General features: G+C 47.7%; 2 protein-coding genes across 7 annotated transcripts in view; one reads left to right on the top strand and one right to left on the bottom strand.

The window, feature by feature from the left end:
- The window catches only part of LOC144168803 (uncharacterized), a 128,942-nt gene that overhangs the window by 64,804 nt on the left and 43,766 nt on the right, over positions 1–20,372 (bottom strand). The window lies entirely within an intron of this gene.
- Positions 605–13,975, top strand: LOC144170890 (uncharacterized). The gene is made up of 5 exons (XM_077700908.1): positions 605–699; positions 1,453–1,668; positions 10,838–10,910; positions 11,471–11,690; positions 12,932–13,975. Exons 1-5 carry the CDS (start codon positions 605–607, stop codon positions 13,162–13,164), a joined length of 837 nt encoding a protein of 278 aa, XP_077557034.1. The 3' UTR covers positions 13,165–13,975.

The following is a 20,372-nucleotide window of genomic DNA, read 5'->3' as shown; positions in this document are numbered from 1 at the left end:
ATTTTGAAACTGCTTTGCGCCAGCAACATACCAATGTAGGCTTTTTTTTCTTAAGTCCAGTCTACAGAGATGGCTGCGTCGGGTAGTGCACACGGTGCATGTCCTTACCTTGCCACCAATACATGAGCTATTCCAAACTCTTTTAAGTACACTGCGTAGCAACATGAGCTGCCCATCTCACGACAAATAGGCACAATGCTGATGCAGGCATGGCAGGTATCTGTGTGGTGCCAAGGCCTTAACCTCTTAAAGGGCTGGTGAAGCACTTTTCGAAAAAAATTAGTTAAGCGCAGTACTTCATGGTTTTCACCACGCTGAATTCAAAAAACGTGTTTATTTGATGCGTAACTGAACGCAAAGGGCTTTTTTTCGCCAATATAAACGACCCCCGCCCGAGGGCACGAGCTGAGCTCTGGCAACCTTTCGGGATTGGCGGGCAGTCGGTGACGTCATATTCGGAAGTGTCAGCGGCGCGCCGGCCGCTCGGTGTACAAGTGCCGTGCGAACACGTTTAGATCCAGGCCAAAGAGACATGGAACATTCACACAACCCTTTTTTATTGAGGAATGAGGAGCTGGGGGCAGCTCCATATTTGTTTGAGCCTATGGCTTCGCGAAAGCCGCCCATGAACCCCGGCGGCACGGACGGCTCGGCTACCCCTGAAGTGCCCACGAGCGCACGACTAAGAAATCTGCTGTGGTAAGTGATACGATGTAACACTCATTCTGTAGTTAAAAATAGAGTCATATGCTGCGTTTTCGTGATGTGATATCAGAAAGATCGACTATACAAGCACTGGTGAGCAAGCATTGCTTCGAGGCCAGGTTCACAACACCGGCGAGCTAAGTGGAGGTTGCGCCGGCGCCTAATGTGGCTGTATTATTGAATAGTAGCAGTCAATATAAGCGTTTTCGACATTTCAGTATTGCCGCAGCTCTTTAATGCTTGTATACAAAGACATTCAGCGGTGTTTATTTCCACGTTTGTGCTGACGATTGCCCTCGCGACGGGACACGATATACACAAAGCCGCGCACACCACTGACCGAGCTAGCCGGCCACTTTTTCTTGTGTGTAGGTGGAAAAAAGAAACCTGCGCGTAAGCGATACGTTTATTTTTATTTTTTTCCGCTTGTGTTGTTATTATCCAGCCGAGTTTTCTGTATCTGCTTTGAAGTTCTTTGTGATGATCTCGCGCACATGCGGGTATTTTCTCGAGGCTGTTAAAAGCTACTCATGTTCGAGGAATGAGCTTGCGGATTAGCTCAAGAATTTTTATGTACGAATGATATGTTTGAATATTTTAGTGTGCTCGGTTCATGATATCTAGATAGGCCTGGCATGCCCCTATCTAATAGCAACTTTCCACGAGATATGCGCCAACCTACACCACTCGTCAGTTTACGAAAAAGTTAATGTTTCAACTTATCACAAAACGCTTCTTCCTTGTCAGGTGTGCCTGCAACCATTGCATCCCTATGGGGGAAGCAATTGAATGCCTCTGCTGTCAGGAAATCCCAGAAATTCGGCGCAGGCTAAGGCGGCACCAGTGCGTCACACTGACGCGGAAGTTCAAGGCGGTATGCTTGGACCGCGCAGTTCTAGAAGTGGTGCTGAAACAGCGCAGGAGGCGGCTGCCCCCAGCTGGCGATCTGGACAGCAGGAACAGGCAAGCTAAGCCATGGCACCAGAAATCAGGCGGCTTTAATTTCAAGAGTGAATATCACTTGTGTATAACGACACCTTTTTGTTTTTAGAGCGCTACGGCATGCTGCATTCATGCAGTTTGCACTGCTCACGTGGGGACGCTTGGGCAAAGGAAAGAGGCGCGTTCTGCCAAGCTGCGTCGTGACAGCAGTGCGCAGCAAGTACCCATCGGTGACTGGGCAGTACAGTGGAATCAAACATGCAAACATGCAGGCATTGCAGAAGTACAGGAGGCAAAGTATAATCTTAGGCGCCTTCTTCAAGTGGCGATGACGATGGGTGGGACAAAATTGCAGCTGTTTCAGCAGTTTCGGTTTCGCATGCGATTCTAACGCGGATGCAATTTTTCAGCCTATTTTTCCGGAAAAAAAGTGTGCGTTAGAATCGGGTAAGTACGGTACTTTGTTGTTCACGAATATGTGCACATGATCAACGGCAAGGAGGTATGAACTGTTTGAGGAAGGTGTGGTCTTGCTGCAAATGCAGTGCCAGCGCTTTACTGACCTTCCTGCATACCTTTCCCCAGCTGTGAAAAAACTAATACCAGAAAGTGCTGCTTAGTTCCTACGTCTGAAACGGCGAAGAAAGTTTCTCTCGTCCCAATGACCACGAAACGAGCTTGCTCGACGACGAGAATTCTGACCCGAACGCGAGCCCTGTTGACAACTTGCAAGCGAACGAGGTCAAATCAGGCGACTTACAGGACCTTGCCAACTGCTTAAATGTTCCAAGGCTGTGGATGAAACTGACCACTCCAGACCTTGATCTCCTAGTGTACGCCACTACATGCACAACAAAGCAGCCTTTCAGTGTCTCTCACGAGAAAGTGATGTGCGTCAGTTTAGATAACCGCAGTGACGTTGTTCCAAGCTGTTATCTAGGCGGGAGACAGAAGTACAGCAAAATCACCTCCCTTCTTGAAGCAACAAATACATTTCAAGTTATATTAAATATATTTCAAGGTCACCAGTAACTTCAGCCACAGCGCCTGTCGGCAGATGTTCCTGCAGTTTCTCAAAGAAAACCATCAAGACATCGACCAAGCCCTGACGGAAACATGGAACCATACATCCGCTATCAACAGCGACATCCTCATCACAGGGAGACAAACATGCGATCCCACAACTCAGACGAGCGTCCCCAGTGCTCAAGCTTACAAAGTTACAACAGAACTTTATGACACCAACCTGAAGAACAGGGAACCTACTCTCCTGGGGTTCATCCAAGCTTTTCATGATGAGCTGAACTGCGAGCACCTCCATGTGAAAAAGAGGGAGTTCTACACCGAGGAAGCCAATGTGCGAGACACCGGGACTCTGGTGTGATCATGAGAGTAACCACTCAGAAGGTGAGAGTAGTGAAAACGATGCTAAGCGGCGAAGAGGCATACCAAGACACCCCCTAAAGAGCCACCTCTTTCTGCACCTGCCTTAAGAGCAAAGATAGGGGGAAATGGGAAAGAAGAGCCATCGCTTCTGCCAACATGGTGCTAAGAGCACATCTCTCCACTGTAGAAACATTCCATCTAATTCTGAGCAAACCGTTGGAAGGAAGCGTCATCGGATGCGGTGGAGAGGAGAAGAAAAGATACTCATCTCACTGGACTCTGTCAAGAGTTTCCCTGGCACGGAGTCGCTCATCTTTCAAGCCACGGAAGATGTCACCAAATTCAATGAGTGCCTTGCTCCAGAGTGCTTTGCGTTCTTTCATGACCGCATAATGGACCCCCAAGTGCGTGAAGTAAACGCACTCCCTGAGTTAGGAGCCGACATGCCTTTCCTGAGAAAGATCTTCAGACACGCCTTCTACCTACTCGCAAAAAACGCATTTGGCAAGGGAAAAGGCATGCCGTGCCTAATGACAAAAACATGGCCCATATGCTATGGGAGGAAGGATGCGTGCACATGATGAACTCGGTCACCAGAGAATGGTACCTGAAAGCAAAGGACACTATACAGAACGGCTATATCACTGCTCCCTATGGGATGTTAATGAGCTAGTACCACCATGGCCCTGGCAGCTGTTAGGTAGAGACTAACACCAGAAATGGACTGCAAGACCGCCCGCAGCAGTGATGACTCGATGACTGTTTTTTCTGCTGTTGACAGCATCACTCTCCAAAGGAATTTGCAAAGGTTGTACGACAACATGAGCCAAGACGTACAGCCAAGCCGCGCAACATCTGGTAAGCCCCCAGGGCCTGCTCCCCACTCTTCCTCCTCCCACCAACACCCAACCTTCCACTTCTCCTTCCCCTGACACTGCCTCTATCCTCCGCTAAATGCAACACCAACGTCTCGTTCGAGAAAATGCTGCTCTCAAACAACATATCTCATCCCAACCTCCAACCCCTCCACCCACTCCTATCAGCACTGACCCACCCTTTTTTAAACGCAAGGCCACTGAATCCCCTCAGACGGAGAATGAAGAACTCCATGAGGAGACACACGATCAAAAAACGTGAACTCGTGCAAACTCGCCCAACTTGCCATCTTGGTGAGGAGATACACACACTCCTTGCCACCCACCACACAAATAAACAGGAACAGATCTCCTCCTTGCAAACCTCTATTCAGGAGCTCCACAAAGAAGTCATGCAATGGGTGCATACCATCACACCACAGGTCCCCATGTCTACTCCGCCCCCTGTAGACCCCACACAAGCCCCCACCTCCATAGACATTGACCATGACCAGGACCTCTAAATCTCCTACTTTCTGGCAGTGGAACTGCCGTGGCTATCGCATTAGACGAGCTAACCTTCAAGCCAACCTTTCCACCCTTGACCTCCTCCCCACTGTCATTGCTCTTCAAGAGACTGGCACACCGCTGAGCTCTCACACTACACTGCATTTCATGACGCATGTTTCCCCCAAGATGCCACTCTCACCCACTGAAACGTCAGTGTCACCCAACAACCCCTGGCCTCCGACATCCCCCCCGTCTTTAATACCCTCCCACCCTCTGAACTCTCCACTCACAGCGGCTGCACACCAAAAGCCCACCACACCTCCTCTCCTCCCTCTTTCAAGCCGCACTCACACATGCCCAACAACACCCCCTCCTCCTCCTGGGGAATTTCAATGCCCCGCATGCGGCCTGGGGCTACCCTCAAACCATACGTAAACGCCGCATACTCGCGGACATTATACAAGGCCTCCAGCTCACCGTACACAATGATTCTACTCTCCCTACTTGCATTGACAATAGCGTCCGCATCACCCTACTCCCGACCTTACAATCTCCCACTGCCTTGGTCATGCAACACGGCAAGTCCTCCCCCAAAACCTCGGCAGTGATCATTACATTGTCTGTATCGCACCTCGCCTCCAGTTCCATGGCCCCGACACTCCCATTCATGCTGCAATTACCAACTGGTGATGGGCACTTCCACAAAGTTCAACAGAAAGTTCCGGAACAGATTGACAGAAGTTCCAACTAAGCTTTCACCGTCGCATTTTTGGAAAGTTCTAAGCACCTCCGTAACTGTTAAAGCATTCCTGGTATTTTTACCGTGATAAGTGTAAAGTAGACTGCTCGTTTCATTTATTGTACTCGTATTGATAATTTGTGCAACCTGACAAGCTATTTTTGTTTGACAATCCATTTGTTCATAGCTACATCATTGTCTTCCAAATCGCGTCTTTGAAAGTTCTTTTGAAGGACACACCCGCCGTGCCTGCCAGCACGGCCGACGGAGTGGCTCGACCCGACGCAGGTGATGGCAGCAACACCTTGTCGCACTTTTTAAAATCACACTAGTCGCGGAAACGTAATTCAACCTTGGTGAAAGTGAATGTTAGTGTGGTGAAAAATTGTGCTAGGTAGTGTCATCAGCTGTGGTTTTCAAAGCGAGGCTCAAATATCTGCCACGATCTACACCGACCAGCCGCAAAGGTTGGCCCTGGCACCACTGGCCCGTTCGAGCTCGGTGTGGCGAGTGGCTGAAGGATGGCAATACCTGCGCTTAAGCATCGGCCGAGGCCGTGGCAGGTATCTTGACCATCGATCGCTTAAACAGCAATCACCGCAGATACAAAGTTACAAGAAAGGGGGTGACAGTGGGGTGAAAAGTTGTATTAGGAACTGTCATTCGCGACTGTAATGATAGCGTCGATGAAATATCTGCCGCGACACTAAGCTTTAGGTTCCCAACATTCGATTACGCGCATCCGAAACAGGCTGCGAGCTGTTGAAGAAGGAAGACCCTCTCGTCGCGCACGTGTGTGTTGCGTTTGGGCTCTCCTAATTTCTTGGGGGCCCCCAACACTCAGTTCTTCAATTCTAGAACTCCCCATTACCCAAAATCATTACGTGTTTGGCCTCATACACAGCCTCGCCTTCTGTGAGCAGTCGTGAGTTTTGAAACTGATGCTAGAGAAAGGCAGGCGCACTGTAAACAGACAAGACCCCACGTTGCAATTACAAATTCCCACACCAACGTCCTAATGAAAAATAAATATAGCCATGTTCAAACCTGCTCGAAGGCATTGAAAACTCGCGTTCATACCATTTATACATTGCGGACAAGTTGTCGCGAAAAGTAAATATATCAGCCATGCAGAGCACAGGCTACGGCAGTGATCGTTAATCAAATCTGGACATAATTATGAAAAACACTGTAGGGGAAATAGGCACTGCTTAAGGGGGGACACTGGTCTTAAAACAGCCTCTTTTAATATTCTAGTGAACTTTGTGAAACTTGTCAGCCTTGCTGCTTTTCTCCCCCTGATTTCAGATATGCCATTATTTTCTCAGTAGGTCAATTAGTTCCCAAGATAATTAGCACTAATTAGCCATCTTTAGTCAAGCAATAGACAAAACAGTGTTGGTCATACAACTGTAATCTTTATATTTCCCAATACTGTGAACCCCGGTGAGTGCAATAATCGAAGCAGTTTTTTGATGCATCGCTTGGAACTAATTTTACAGCTCATTAAACTTTGGTAGCACCAGTGGCAAGGAGCCATTTTGAGTGCCCATTTCAAACACCAAAGTTTAACGAGCTGTAAAATTAGTTCCAAGTGATGCATCAAAAAACTGCTTCGATTATTGCACTCACCAGGGTCCATAGTACTGGAAAATATAAAGATTACAGTTTTATGACCAACACTGTTTTGTCTATTGCTTGACTAAAAATGGCTAATTAGTGCTAATTATCTTGGGAACTAATTGACCTACTGAGAAAATAATGGCATATCTGAAATCAGGGGGAGAAAAGCAGCAAGACTGACGGGTTTCACAAAGGTTGCTTGAAAATTAAAAGAAATTGTTTTAAGACCAGTGTCCCCCCTTAAGTCAAACTGCAGATCATAGCAGCACTTTTAAGCATATGCGGTGAAGCAATCCGATCACCGTTCTCACATAGTCATTCATTTACCAGGCAATGCGAGCAGTATGCGTGGTGAGACCCCAAGTGAGCGACGCATTTCCGTCTCTGTTACAAGGTGTTTCCTTGCACACAGTCTCGCACATGTCCTGTCACAAGTAGCCGTGTACTTTCCTCGGCATCAGTTGCATTGTCCTTCGCCGTAGCTTGCCGAGTATGATGCGTGGGTCGCGATACTACCTTAACGCAGCGGTGTCGCCGAGAACAAGCGAGTCGCTGATTCATGATGGTCGCTCGCCCAGATTATTTATTTGGTCTGCAGACATCTTTTTTGGGTTGCATCAAATCCACAAGACAGGGAGAGACGGTGGCCACACAAAAAAAAGAAAGAAAACACGCGGTTGCATACGCACAGGAAATGTGTTGTAGCAGAAGACAACCCGACCCGGCGTCAAACAAGTGACATCATTCATAGGTGGCGCCACGGTATGTCCTGGAGGCCAATAACAATTGAGGAAGCTAAGGTTCATTTTACATGTTTTAAAGCCGTCACCTAAAAACTGTATATAATTCGTGTATGTTTTGCCCTTGGATTTCACCTGTTATTTTAGATGAACCTGCCAGAAAAGTGCAACAAGTGGAAACGTGAAGCTGCTTCAAGAGAGGTGCTGTCCCCACTGAAGGTGGCATTTCAGGAGCAGGCCAGCGGGGGAACCTGTGGTCTGTCAGCAGCGCTTTTATGTCAGCATGTCTGATAAGGACAGCCATTGCAACCATAACACTGGCACAGATTGTGCACACCATGTCCAGCCTGTTAATTCAGATGTAGAAAAAAATTGTACAGCTTGTACAGGAGGGTGTGACTTCTGTGAGAACAGTAAAAAGTTGTATAAAATTCTACATTCAACAAGTGCAATTCGCGAACAGGCAGTGTCCCTCACTAGCACATAGGGATTTTCATCCTACAAGAACAGATACCAAGAACCACATCCAAAAGGCCACTCAGGAATGACAGGTGCAGCTCTGTAGACCAGGAAAATGTTGCCTCATATGAGGAGCAGCTGTGACTAAAGGCAACGACAACAAAATGTGTTTTTTGTCCCTATCAGACGAAAAATACTGAGGCGCAGAGGGAGATGAACAGCAGTCGGCACCACCTGATGCAGATGTTCTGCACACTGTAGCAGAAGAGTGTGTGCAAACTCTGTTGCTCTGCATCCAGACAGAGTTAATGCGAAAGCTTTTGCTGAAGTACGGTGGCAATGTAGTTTGCTTGGATGCTACATACAAAACTATAAATTATTCTCTTACACTAGTTTTTATTATGGCAAAGACTTTGAGCAATTTCATTGTTGTAGGGGCCTTTGTGGTTCAGTTTGAGACCGCTGGGTGCATTGAGAAAGCACTTCAAATCTATTGAAACCCACACCTTAATCCAAAGTATGGATGGTAGATTACAGTCATGCAGAGATTGCTGGCCTCAATGGAGTTTTTCCGTTGAGCCGCACTGCATTGTGAGCATTTCATCGCGAGCAGGCATGGAACAGATAGCTGACAAAAAGCAAAAGGAAGTGGAGGACATCCTCACTGTGAAGAAACTTATGAGGAAGGTAGCGTAGAGCGCAAGTGAAGGCGAACTGAAAATTGCGCTTGACAATAAGAAGCAGTCCCCTCAGTGGCAACAAAACCAGAAGCTTCAGTCATGAATGACCGAGAAATGGCTGCCTGTACTGGGGACGAGGGTGAAGATGTATCGGTTAGACCTTCCATTCAATACAAACGATAGAAGAGTCCAAAAACAAGACACTGAAAACGTGCTTGGCTGGAAACAGCAGGTGGCGTGGCCTGCAAGGCCTTCTTCAAGTGCTAGTAGAAAAATTCTTCCCTGAAAAAGAGACGCACCTCATTCAGGCAAGCATCAGCTTCTCATTGAGTTACCACCTCTACCATGAAAGCGTGCAGAGCTACCTGCATGAAAGGCCACCTGCTGTAATACAGCCCATCATGGAGCGCTTAAGAAGGGTGTTAGAATATAATAGTAAGGATGCAACATCTGGAACCAAGGAGGGAACTTTTCAGATTAAGTCAGAACGGGAAGGACGTGGTTTCCATGAAGTAGACTTCAACTTCCCAAGTTGTTCCTGCTTGGACTTCAAGAAGTCCAAGCTACCGTGCAAGCATTTCGGCGAAGTCTTTTTGCTCATCGATGAATGGACCTTTTACAGGTATGGACCGTATTTAACTTTCCTCAATGTCATCCGAACGACACTGTCTGAAATGACTCGGAAGCTGACTCGCCAAAGGACGGCGAGCAGCAAGTAGCATCAGCTGATGCTGATGGAGGAGAGGCTGCCAATTTGCCCAGGGCTTCTCAGCAAACCACGCACTACCTAAAGTCGCAGATAAGAGCTAAGAGCTCGCAAGTCCTATCTTCTCTTTACGACGTTCACGACCAGACAGCGCTACAGCGCAAACTTTCTCTGCTCAGTGAAGCCGAAAGCATTGCCCAGGAGAATGTGGCCACAAGTAGTGGATTTGCTATAAGAGGTTCACCTACAAAGGGGTGGTCAGGATTCAAAGAGAAGAAAAGAACGGAAGTGTCAGTGGATGGAATGGAAGTGAAGAATCTGCCCATGAAGAAGTCCCTGCCTTTCAAGGAACACTGGCTTTCTCATGACCGGGAGATCACGTGACCTTCCGGCCAGCCCAGATGGCTCCACATCGACTCCATGTTACTTGACTGAATAAGCAGTTTAATTGTGTGGAATCCTATAACATAGGTATCAACGAACTCGTGAAGTTCTGTGCTTTCATCTGACCATCAGACGCCCGCAAAACCATGACAATAGTGCCACGAGGAACAGGTACAGATCTTCAAGACGCTAAGCCTTACACCGCCGCAACGTCGACGGAACCAACTCGTCTTTTGCTGCTTCAGCCGCCGCTGCTACGGTCGCCTCTGTAGACAACGCAGCCACTGCAGGAACGCTCCTCTACATCATCGGTTCGTGCTGAGTCAGCACAGCTAGCAATGCCTAGCATGCCCGGCACTGCTGCTCCATCACGCAGAGCCTAACCTGCACCCAGATACTGTATCGCCAATGGAAGAAGACACCGAGCTTGTGCTGATGATGTCACCACAACAGAACCAAACACTGATGAACCCTTTTAGTCCTGTCGCAGCAAGTCATGCTCCCTGACCAACGATGGAACTGTAACCACATATTCATGCTCAAGACCAAGTAACTTGAATAGAGCTGGTAAGTAGGCCCCGCTTCCAACTTGTGCTAAGACCGCTCGCTAAGTGCAGCATTAACGATATCCCCAAACATACATTTGCTCACCTAATTTGAACAACTGCTTCACAATTGTATCTAGCGGCACTTGCCTCACACAAATCTGACAGAGCAGGGAACTGCATCTACATAAGCGTCTACAATGATACACATGTCTCGCCTTCTTACTGTTACATCCATCTCTTTTGACCACTGAGGAAAGCACCAATGTGCCCCTATTGAGGTAAAGCTATCCCCCTTCAAACCAAACACCACCAGAGGTGTCATCACGATTCAGCCAGATGAGATCAACAAAGAAACTCTCCAATGGCTACGATGCAAACAGGCCAAAATGCTAGCCTGCCCACGACTTGGTTGCACTAACCGGGCTGAAATAACACTTACCTCGCCGAAGGGTGGTCAAATATTACATGGAGATTGTGGAGGTGTCCCCCTGCCTACCCAAAAGGCTCGTGTGTTACAACTGCCATAACGTTGGGCACATGGCCCACTCTTGCCCCGCACAGGAAGCGTGCAACACCTGTGGCAAGCACCACCAAGAGGATCAAGGCTGTGGGCCCCCGACCTACTGCGTCGCCTGTAAAGGACCCGGGCACATAGCACTAAACCCAACATGCCCCAGCAGAATGCCTAAGCCACCGGCCAACTATACCCAAAAGGACGCCACCCACGTGGGAAGATCGCACTAGGAAACATGGATCGGATTCACGTAGCTCAACTGAACCATCCCTGACCCCGAACAACAGTAACCCTAAGGAACCGACTATGGTTGCCATAGTGAATCAGTTAATTAAATGCAATGCGTGCAGATATCCAACAGCTGCACACCAAAGATCAGGAACGAAAATCAGGAAAAATACGTACTTTAATAACTTGTTAAAATTGCAATGCAATGACTTTGCACTAAACAAGCCATATTGTGGCGTATTTTTCATACTCCAGTACTTCCCCCATGTCGGTGTTGTGCGACTTGTTTCAACTATCGCTACTCGTGCATTTCCAGCCCTTACTGAAGTGTGCAACAGTGAACCTGAGTGAACTACCAGTGGTGCTTTTACGGGGATATGACAAACCCTCCAAACAAAGAGGTGTCCGTGAGAGGCGCAACTCGGAGGAAGCCGTGCGTGCATTGGTCATAGGGGGAAACTTGGTCCCTTATAAAATTGAGGGAGGACAATTTGGACGAACTTCGCACCCAGAAGCACAATAGCGATGTCTATGACCATATAGCTGCGCAGCTGGAATACCATTCATTAAGGCCCAAGTACACTCAAAGATCGCAAACTTGGGCCAAATATTCAGATAAGAAATGCATGGACCACGTCAGGCTGTTTTTTTTTTTATATATATATATGAGTGGTGAAACTGCGTGGGACCAAACTTGGTGTGATAAGGTAAAAAGGGGTAGTGATATTCTCGCAGAGAGAGGAAAAAAAATTAGGCAGAGTGCAGCGGATAAAACGGGTCTCACTTAGTTGGATAAAACAAATACTCCTACCTAGTAAGAGTACTTGCTCTTTACAGCTTAAAGGTGAAAGCCCATCACTTTTTCAGTATCGTGTGTGTGTGTGTGTGCAGCTGTGAGTTGACCTTTCAAGAATTCTGTGAGTAAAAATTTACAGCTGTCAGCACAGCAAAAAAAAAAAAGAAACCCTTACGGGGGAGGTATGCTGCATTGTACAAAAACAAGTCTAGGCATGTGCTTATTATGTTTGCTTTCATGCACTTTTGCTGTGCTCAACTGTACATGAAAGATACAAATACATAACAGGTCAAATTGGGCAAGACTTACTGCGACTAAAATATGTACGCAAGTTCTGGCATTCAGCTACCATTGAAAATTACGCGTCATGCCAAACATTACCAGTTGTAGTCGCAGTAAGTCTTGCCCAATTTGACCTGTTATGTATTTGTATCTTTCATGTACAGTTGAGCACAGCAAAATTGCATGAAAGCAAACATAATAAGCACATGCCTAGACTTGTTTTTGTACAATGCAGCATACCTCCCCCGTAAGGGTTTCTTTTTTTTTTGCTGTGCTGACAGCTGTAAATTTTTACTCACAGAATTCTTGAAAGGTCAACTCACAGCTGCACACACACACACACACGATACTGAAAAAGTGATGGGCTTTCACCTTTAAGCTGTAAAGAGCAAGTACTCTTACTAGGTAGGAGTATTTGTTTTATCCAACTAAGTGAGACCCGTTTTATCCGCTGCACTCTGCCTAATTTTTTTTCCTCTCTCTGCGAGAATATCACTACCCCTTTTTACCTTATCACACCGAGTTTGGTCCCACGCAGTTTCACCACTCATATATATATAAAAAAAAAAACAGCCTGACGTGGTCCATGCATTTCTTATCTGAACATTTGGCCCAAGTTTGCAATCTTTGAGTGTATTTGGGCCTTAATGCATGGTATTCCAGCTGCGCAGCTATATGGTCATAGACATCGCTATTGTGCTTCTGGGTGCGAAGTTCGTCCAAATTGTCCCCCCTCAATTTTATAAGGGACCAAGTTTCCCCCTATGACCAATGCACGCACGGCTTCCTCCGAGTTGCCCTGAAAACCTTCAAATGTTTATAAAAAGCTGCTGGTAATGCGATTTCTGCAGGGTGAATGTTGTTCTTTTCCCTCTGAATAATTGTATGTGCAGGAAATACCAGCCAGAAAGGACCACTGGCTTGTTGCCTGCCGATTGGCCCTATTTGGAGGCCATACGCACGTTTTCGGGTTCGCTGCCAGTGAACGACCCATCACATATGGAGGAAGATGGAACAGAATCCTGTGGCACAGTTGAACAGGCAAGAGTTTTTTTTCATTCAGCTTAATTCATGTGATGCACTTACAATTAGGTATGTCATCATACAGCATGCAGTATGGGTCATTCAAAAGTAAATATAGTGTAACTGTAATAAATAACACCCAGTGACTACAAGTAGAATGTATAAAGGTGGCTTGTGCTGAAGACGTCGTACAAATTGATTCATGAATGTTTGAATTGTGCACTGGAGTTCCTTCCATAATGGCAGTGTGATTTCTTCACACTGTAGAAGTTGGGCTTGTGTCAGTATCATACTTCCATGAAATAATGACCCGTGCTCCGGCATGTGCAAACTACAAGTACTCTCAGAAGCGCATCGACACCTGGGCTGCCATTGGGACGCATTTTGGCATTAGCGGTGAGTCCTTGCACGGTTTCTGTGGCTTCCGTGATGCCATAGATGCATATACTATGGGGCACTTGACTACATTCAACCCCGTTTTGAACAAGTAGGTGGTGTTTTTGCAAGGTGTGCGACTTGTACATTGGTGGGGTACACGCATCAGTTGATTTACACATTGGTCAGGTACGCTTATGAGTACTCGCGGTCATTCGTGCCGGCGCGCGCTTTCCGATGCCACCGACGCGCATGCGCTGTAGATGCTGGCAACAAAAGCGTAGTCTTGCGAGTGATGATGATGATGATGTTTGGGTTTTTATGGCGCAAGACCGACTGGGGGCAAAGAGTGCCAAAGGATAGCTGTTCATTTGAGTGATATGGCTACTAAAAACATTTCCGTAAAAATAAACGTAAAATTAAACAAAAGTCAGTCAAGGCGGCTTGTGTAAAGGGCCAGGTTGTCATGATGCATGGTAAGAAATGAGATGTAAAAACTTGACATCAGCGAGAAACTCAAAGACGCGCTTGATTGAAAACATGGGCTTGTCTCCTAAAAAGTGCGATGGGTGTAACGGGATGTGTTGCCTGTGGGAAGTGTTTGCGTCGTGTTGTGTCAAGTGCCTTGCATTGGTTGAGCATGTGGACTGTGGACAGGCCATCTCCACACCCACTCACTTGGGCCTTGGTGATCCAGTGAGCAGGTGGAAGTGTGTTACATGTGTGTGGCCTATCCATAACCTTGCTAGGGTCACTTCGGTGGGTCTGTTGTGCAAGTTGTGTATGGTCCCAAGTGTGGCTTTACTACATGTAATTTGTTGTCTCTCTGTCCACCCCAGTGTGATTGCCAGTGTCTTGCGAGTGGGACTTCGCTGAGCATGATTTGGTGTAGCACACGTGAACCCATTTGCGCGGGTCACACGCAAAGCTTATCTCAGGGCCGACGCTCAACAAGACGCACGTTCATGGTTAAGGGAGTCTGAAGTGTTATCGCTGAGTGTGGCGTCTTTTTCTCTGTAATTTAGGCGACGAGTGCAAGAGGAAGTGGCAGAGCCTACGCGACAGGTTAGCGAAAGAACTGGCCAAGAAGAAAAACTAACCAAGCGGCTATGCAAACGATGAAAAGGCGAAGAAAACGGACTGGTGTCTTCAAAATCCTCGAATTCCTGGCACCCTTTGTCAGCAGGAGGTAATTGATCGTGCAGAGCGTAGTACTTGCTCCGGCATGGTTTGTTTGATGCTAGCGATTCAAGCCGCGAAATCTGACATTTTCGAGAGGCATTACAAAACCAGCCGTGTGCAGCCATCTTGATATATGTGGAAGAAACAAAGGTCGCCGGAATTCATTCAGGCAGTGTCTCAATGGGCATTCACCGGTGCTGTGTGCCTCATGCCGAACTGAATTGTCACCGACATCATGTCACACAGTCTCATCGGCAAAACTTGCAGCTTGAGCGCTTACGTACGCATTCTCTGTTTTATGCATTGTAGGCAGAAACTGTACGACAGCACCCACGCGGCCGATGCTGCGCTGGTTGACGACGAGATGCAGGAAGCTGCTGGCAATGCCGAAGGTATGCTGTTTTGCTGCTCCCGGCATTGTTGCTGCAGCAAAATGTTTCCCTGGAAACTGAGCCACGTTTTCGTTCCCACCACTCCTCGAAGCCTGCGACTTGGTTGAGGTGCAGGAAATGCTGGACGGTGTGTTGGAAGATGTCCCTTCAGGGCAAATCGGTCATGAGGAGGTTCCCGAAGCTGAGGCTTCCCTACAAAGTGTTGATGAAGCCTCGCTACCTCAGGCATCCGGAAGCGCAAGTCACATCTTTTGCACTAGCTATCAGCCTCAAATAATTTCTACAGCAGTCTTTGGCTGTAGATGGATAGGAACTTTATTATTCATGGCAGTGGTTCTCAAATGGGGGTCCGCGAAGCCATTTCTAGGATCCGCAAAACCCTCACCCGCTTTTTTTTTTTTTTTTTTTTACATTTTTTGGAGTTTAGTCCGGCCGTGACTCATTTGGAGTTCCGGGACCTGCTCCCGGAACTGCCGCAGCGATCCGCAATCCGCACAAGGTCGTCTCGATCACCTCCTTTCCCTCTTCCCCACACCTTTCCGAACCACGTGTCTCGGTGCCCCGCAGCCGCATTATCATATCGCCATTTTCGCCTGGCATCAGTGGCTGTGCCGTGCAGTCTCACCCGGTTGGCCTAGGTCGCGAAGCTACGTGTTCGTCCGAGTCGCGTAGCCATGTCCAAGTTACGTGGCTACAAAGAACGTTATCTGAAGTTTGGCTTTGTCAATATCGGCGGCAAACTGCAATGCGTTTTGTGCTGTGAAGTACTCGCTCTAAGCTCCATGGTGCCGACGAAGTTGACACGCCATCTCCGGACAAAGCATCCAAGCTACCAAGACAAGGACATAGAGTTCTTCGAAACCAAGAAACGACAGTTGGAATCCCAAAAGCTGGATAATCCAAACAAGGTGAGGTCGAAATTATCATAACACAGTTTTACGTTAGTTGCGCATACGATGTTCGCTGCGGCAGCGAGCCTCGATCGGTCGCCGAATGCTTGTTCGACGTGCTTTACGTTAGTTGCGCATACGAGGTTCGCGGCGGCAGCGACCCTCGATATGCGTTATGTTCGCTGTGCGTACGCTGATCGGCGAGGCTCTGGCCTCACGGTTAGCTGGCAGATTTTGTTGGTTCGCTTTAGTGCATGTGCCATCGACTTTCCACATGTATACAACGCGTCGCGGGGTGGGGAAGGCGACCGGTTAATTCTTTCGTTACCGCGGGAAATTGACCAATTTTGAAGGGTCTAACAAAACATTTTTTTGTGCTATACATATTGGTTAGGCACACATTGCAGTGACATAAAATGCAGATTATTCCACGCGCTTTCCAACGACACCAGTTTTAATAATGTTTTCCTAAATAATGATTCCGAAAAAAATTACGGAATTCGAAATTTTTGTCCACGCGTCGAAGAAAATAAGAAAAAAGTAAGTTGTGTATAATAAACCACCAGTAGTAGAAATAATTTAGAATATACATTTTGTAGGTAGACATTTCAAAAACCCGTCCTAGAAAAAGAATTGAGTTGCGCAGTACAATTTGTCAGATATAAATAAAAATGTTAGCACACGTGGTGCCCATGCCATGTGGTGAAGCCCAACCTCTATTTCAAGTTTTGCTATTTTGGATAGTTCTCTAGAAGAAATCTGGTGGTTTGACATTATTAAAGGCCCAAATTAGCCTCCACGTGATGTAAAAACACCTTGTCAATGATTATGACCGGCATAATATTGAAGGCAAGCATGCGATGTGAAAAAATGTGCTTGGAGTTGAGAACCAAACTCTTTGGTGGATGCTTGTTGACGTTCTGATGATCACTTATCAGTCAGAACTTTCATTTGCGGTTTATTATCATGTTCTGACTCACTATGGTAGCCCTGCTTGCAGGAATAAGGTACGATGCGCTAGAATCATGCCCAGCAAGCTTTCACCAAGCCGCCGTCGGGCTGTGAAGCGAGTTCAGCACTACGAGCCTACTACATTGCAGCGCCACCTAAAAATTTCGAAAAGAAACAAATACAAGGCTGTTGGAGACTTTGTCAGAATAGACAGTACAACTAACAAGCGACACTAGACCGCCGGAAATACCCTCGTATGAAACCGAAACTGGCCGGTGAACAGCTGGCGGTGTTCAAGGCCAATTGGAAGCGTTCTCCTCGTCTGAACTGACACCCGACGACTTGGTGTTATCGTCTGACTTTCAGCGGAAGCTCTTATCGCAGAAGCAAGGCGTAGATAAACTGGAAGCGGGAGCGGCATGCTTGTTTTGAGGAGCAGTAGCGGGCAACGGAGGCGCCATGGCAAATGAGCTTGTAGTTGGGTAACTGCGTAGTAGCGCCAAATATGAATTTCGCAATGCGAAAACGAAACCGAAACTGCTGGAAACTGGTTGCAAATGTCAGGCACACTTGCTAGACATGCGGGGGACCATCAGAAATGAGCTTTGGGAGAATAAAGCTGCCCTTTGTCCAAACCAAAGATCATTAGTGAATAGCTGGGGCCATTTTCAAGTAATTATTACCTCTCAACGCTGTCGGATTACGAAGCTGACCCCATTATTTGTTATTTGACTTGCCAGAAGCCTTTTGACAAAAAAATTATTATGGTAATGCAGCCTAACCACGACCTGCATCCTTTTTTCTCAAGTGCAGCAGCCACGCCCCCTTCCTCAAAAACACAGGCACCTCAGCTCGCAAAAAACGCTGCCAAGAATCTCAATGTCGCCGGAGCGGGAAAATTTAAACTGATTCTAAAAGGCCAGTGCCTATACTAACCACTGGCTGCATTAGGTGTACGATAAACTACTACAACATGTCGAAATAGGCAATATAAATCATCGACCACCGGTGATCGATTTGAATAGGCGTGGTAACGAAAGAGTTAAGGCACCAGTTTTAGACTGTCGATGCAATGTATGTAGGTTCGGTTCAGCGTACAAAGTTAGACTGTCGTTTCAGCTGGCAAGCTCTGCAGATGCTATCAAGGCAAGCTACATGCTCAGCTACCACGTGGCCAAACAGATGAAGCCTCACACCATCTGCGAGACTCTGCTTATGCCCTGCATGAAGGACGTCGTCGGTGCTGTCATAGGGAAAGAGCATGTGAAAAAACTGGACAAAATACCGTGCTCGAACGACACCGTGGCACGGAGAATCAGAGAAATGGCGTCTGATGTGCAGGACCAAGTAATTGATAAATTGAAGTCCGCTGGGAAGTTTTCCCTCGCCGTCGATGAAAGCTGCGACGTATCCGGGAGCCCACAGCTTATAGTGTTTGTGCGCTTTGTGAGTAACTCTGTCATTGCCGAAGAACTTCTTTGCTGTCTGGAACTCGAGACCACAACGAGAGGTCAAGATATTTTCGATGCCATTAACAATTTTTTCGTTTCGCGCGGTCTTCGTTGGGACATGTGTGTAGCTGTGTGCACCGACAGCGCTCTAGCCATGGTTGGAAACTCTGTAGGCTTTTTAGGACTCGTTAAGAAAGTGAACAGTGCAGTAGCGTTCACACACTGTATGCTTCATAGGGAAGCTTTGGCATCAAAGGAGTCGAGTCCAGAGCTTGCGAGTGTTATGCAACATGTTGTCAAAGTCGTGAACAGTGTCAAGGCAAGGCCTAAGGCCAGTCGCCTCTTCAAGGTACTGTGCGAGGAGATGGGTGCCGAGCACCAACACCTGCTCCTGCACACCGAGGTGCGTTGGTTGTCGCGCAGAAAAGTGCTCGCAAGGATGTTCGAGCTTAGAGAGGAGCTGAGTCTTTTTTTGGCAGAAGATAGGGCACTCGGAGATCCTTTTCAGGACTCTTCTTTTGTGGCAAAGCTTGCTTATCTGTGTGACCTGTTTGAGCACCTGAACCATCTTAACAGCAGCATGCAGGGGATGGGCACTAATGTTGTCTCTTCTGGGGACAAGGTGAGAGGCTTTTGTAAAAAGCTTCAAAGTTGGTTGAGCCGGGTAAACAGAGGCGACTATTCTTCTTTTAAGCTGCTCGGTGGTCCTGCAGCCTCTGGGGTAGTATCTGGAAGTGACAGAGCCACAATCACGGCCCATCTGAGCACATCAAGGTGCCACATTAAGGACTACTTCCCAGAATCTGCCCCAGACACATGGCTTGTGGCCCCTTTTGAGGCTGACGCCACCGGAACTTCCGGAGAAACCGGTCACGTGACGGGGTCGGCCGTGCCCCTGCCGTCATCCTCTCGCGGCGGGGGACGCTCGGGCCGCGGAGGGAGAGAGGGACCTCCCCCTCTCGCCTCCGCGGCGAGCCGAGAGAGAGATAGGGAAGATGGCGGACCTCCATAATTCCCACAGCACAGAAGCATCGGAAATATTTCTCACATGCCTAGTTGCCACAGTGCTGTTCCCATAATCTCGCTTGTCACGACGGTGCTTACCAGCTGGCTGCACTTCATGCATCGAAGGCCAGGCATTTGAGCGTTGCTCACAGATTTTACCTCTGCACACACATGAATGCACACTTGCTCTTAATGACAAGTTCATTGCCAGGCCAGTGGTCCTTCTAAGACCAATGGAAATTATCTACAGCTACAAGGAAGTGATAGTTGCTGCCATTTTGTAGTGATCCATCTCACTGAAATTTGCACATCTATTATTGCAGGCCACGCCTTCCAGGCAACTGCAGCCCTCACAGGTCTTGCGACAGCATGTGCCTGGAGTGGGGCGCAAAAAAAGGCGCACAGTGCACCCGGAATACAATGAGACAAACAAGTTTCCTGTTTTACGCGCACAACAGATGAAGCAGACTTGCGAATTCATGAAGCAGACTTGCACTGAAATTTGCACGTCTATTACTGCAGGCCACGCCTTCCAGGCAACTGCAGCCCTCACAGGTCTTGCGACAGCATTTGCCTGGAGTGGGGCGCAAGAAAAGGCGCACAGTGCACCCGGAATACGATGAGACAAACAAGTTTCCTGTTTTATGCGCACAACAGATGAAGCAGACTTGCGAATTCATGAAGCAGACTTGCACTGAAATTTGCACGTCTATTACTGCAGGCCACGCCTTCCAGGCAACTGCAGCCCTCACAGGTCTTGCGACAGCATGTGCCTGGAGTGGGGCGCAAGAAAAGGCGCACAGTGCACCCGGAATACGATGTGACAAACAAGTTTCCTGTTTTATGCGCACAACAGATGAAGCAGACTTGCGAATTCATGAAGCAGACTTGCACTGAAATTTGCACGTCTATTACTGCAGGCCACTCCTTCCAGGCAACTGCAGCCCTCACAGGTCTTGCGACAGCATGTGCCTGGAGTGGGGCGCAAGAAAAGGCGCACAGTGCAC

The sequence above is a fragment of the Haemaphysalis longicornis genome, unplaced genomic scaffold, assembly GCF_048455015.1.
Source record: "Haemaphysalis longicornis isolate Haplotype H1 unplaced genomic scaffold, Haemaphysalis longicornis Haplotype H1 scaffold_2, whole genome shotgun sequence".
NCBI classification, from domain to species: Eukaryota; Metazoa; Arthropoda; class Arachnida; order Ixodida; family Ixodidae; genus Haemaphysalis; species Haemaphysalis longicornis.
This window is presented reverse-complemented; position numbering and strand designations above follow the sequence as displayed.

What these genes read in the sequence shown, in the direction of transcription:
- LOC144170890 (XM_077700908.1), top strand. Translation starts at nt 605, where the DNA reads ATGGCTTCGCGAAAGCCGCCCATGAACCCCGGCGGCACGGACGGCTCG. An exon ending in CGACTAAGAAATCTGCTGTG is followed by an intron (nt 700 to 1,452) that starts GTAAGTGATACG and finishes CTTCCTTGTCAG; the next exon opens with GTGTGCCTGCAACCATTGCA. An exon ending in TTTATATATATATATGAGTG is followed by an intron (nt 11,691 to 12,931) that starts GTGAAACTGCGT and finishes AAAGCTGCTGGT; the next exon opens with AATGCGATTTCTGCAGGGTG.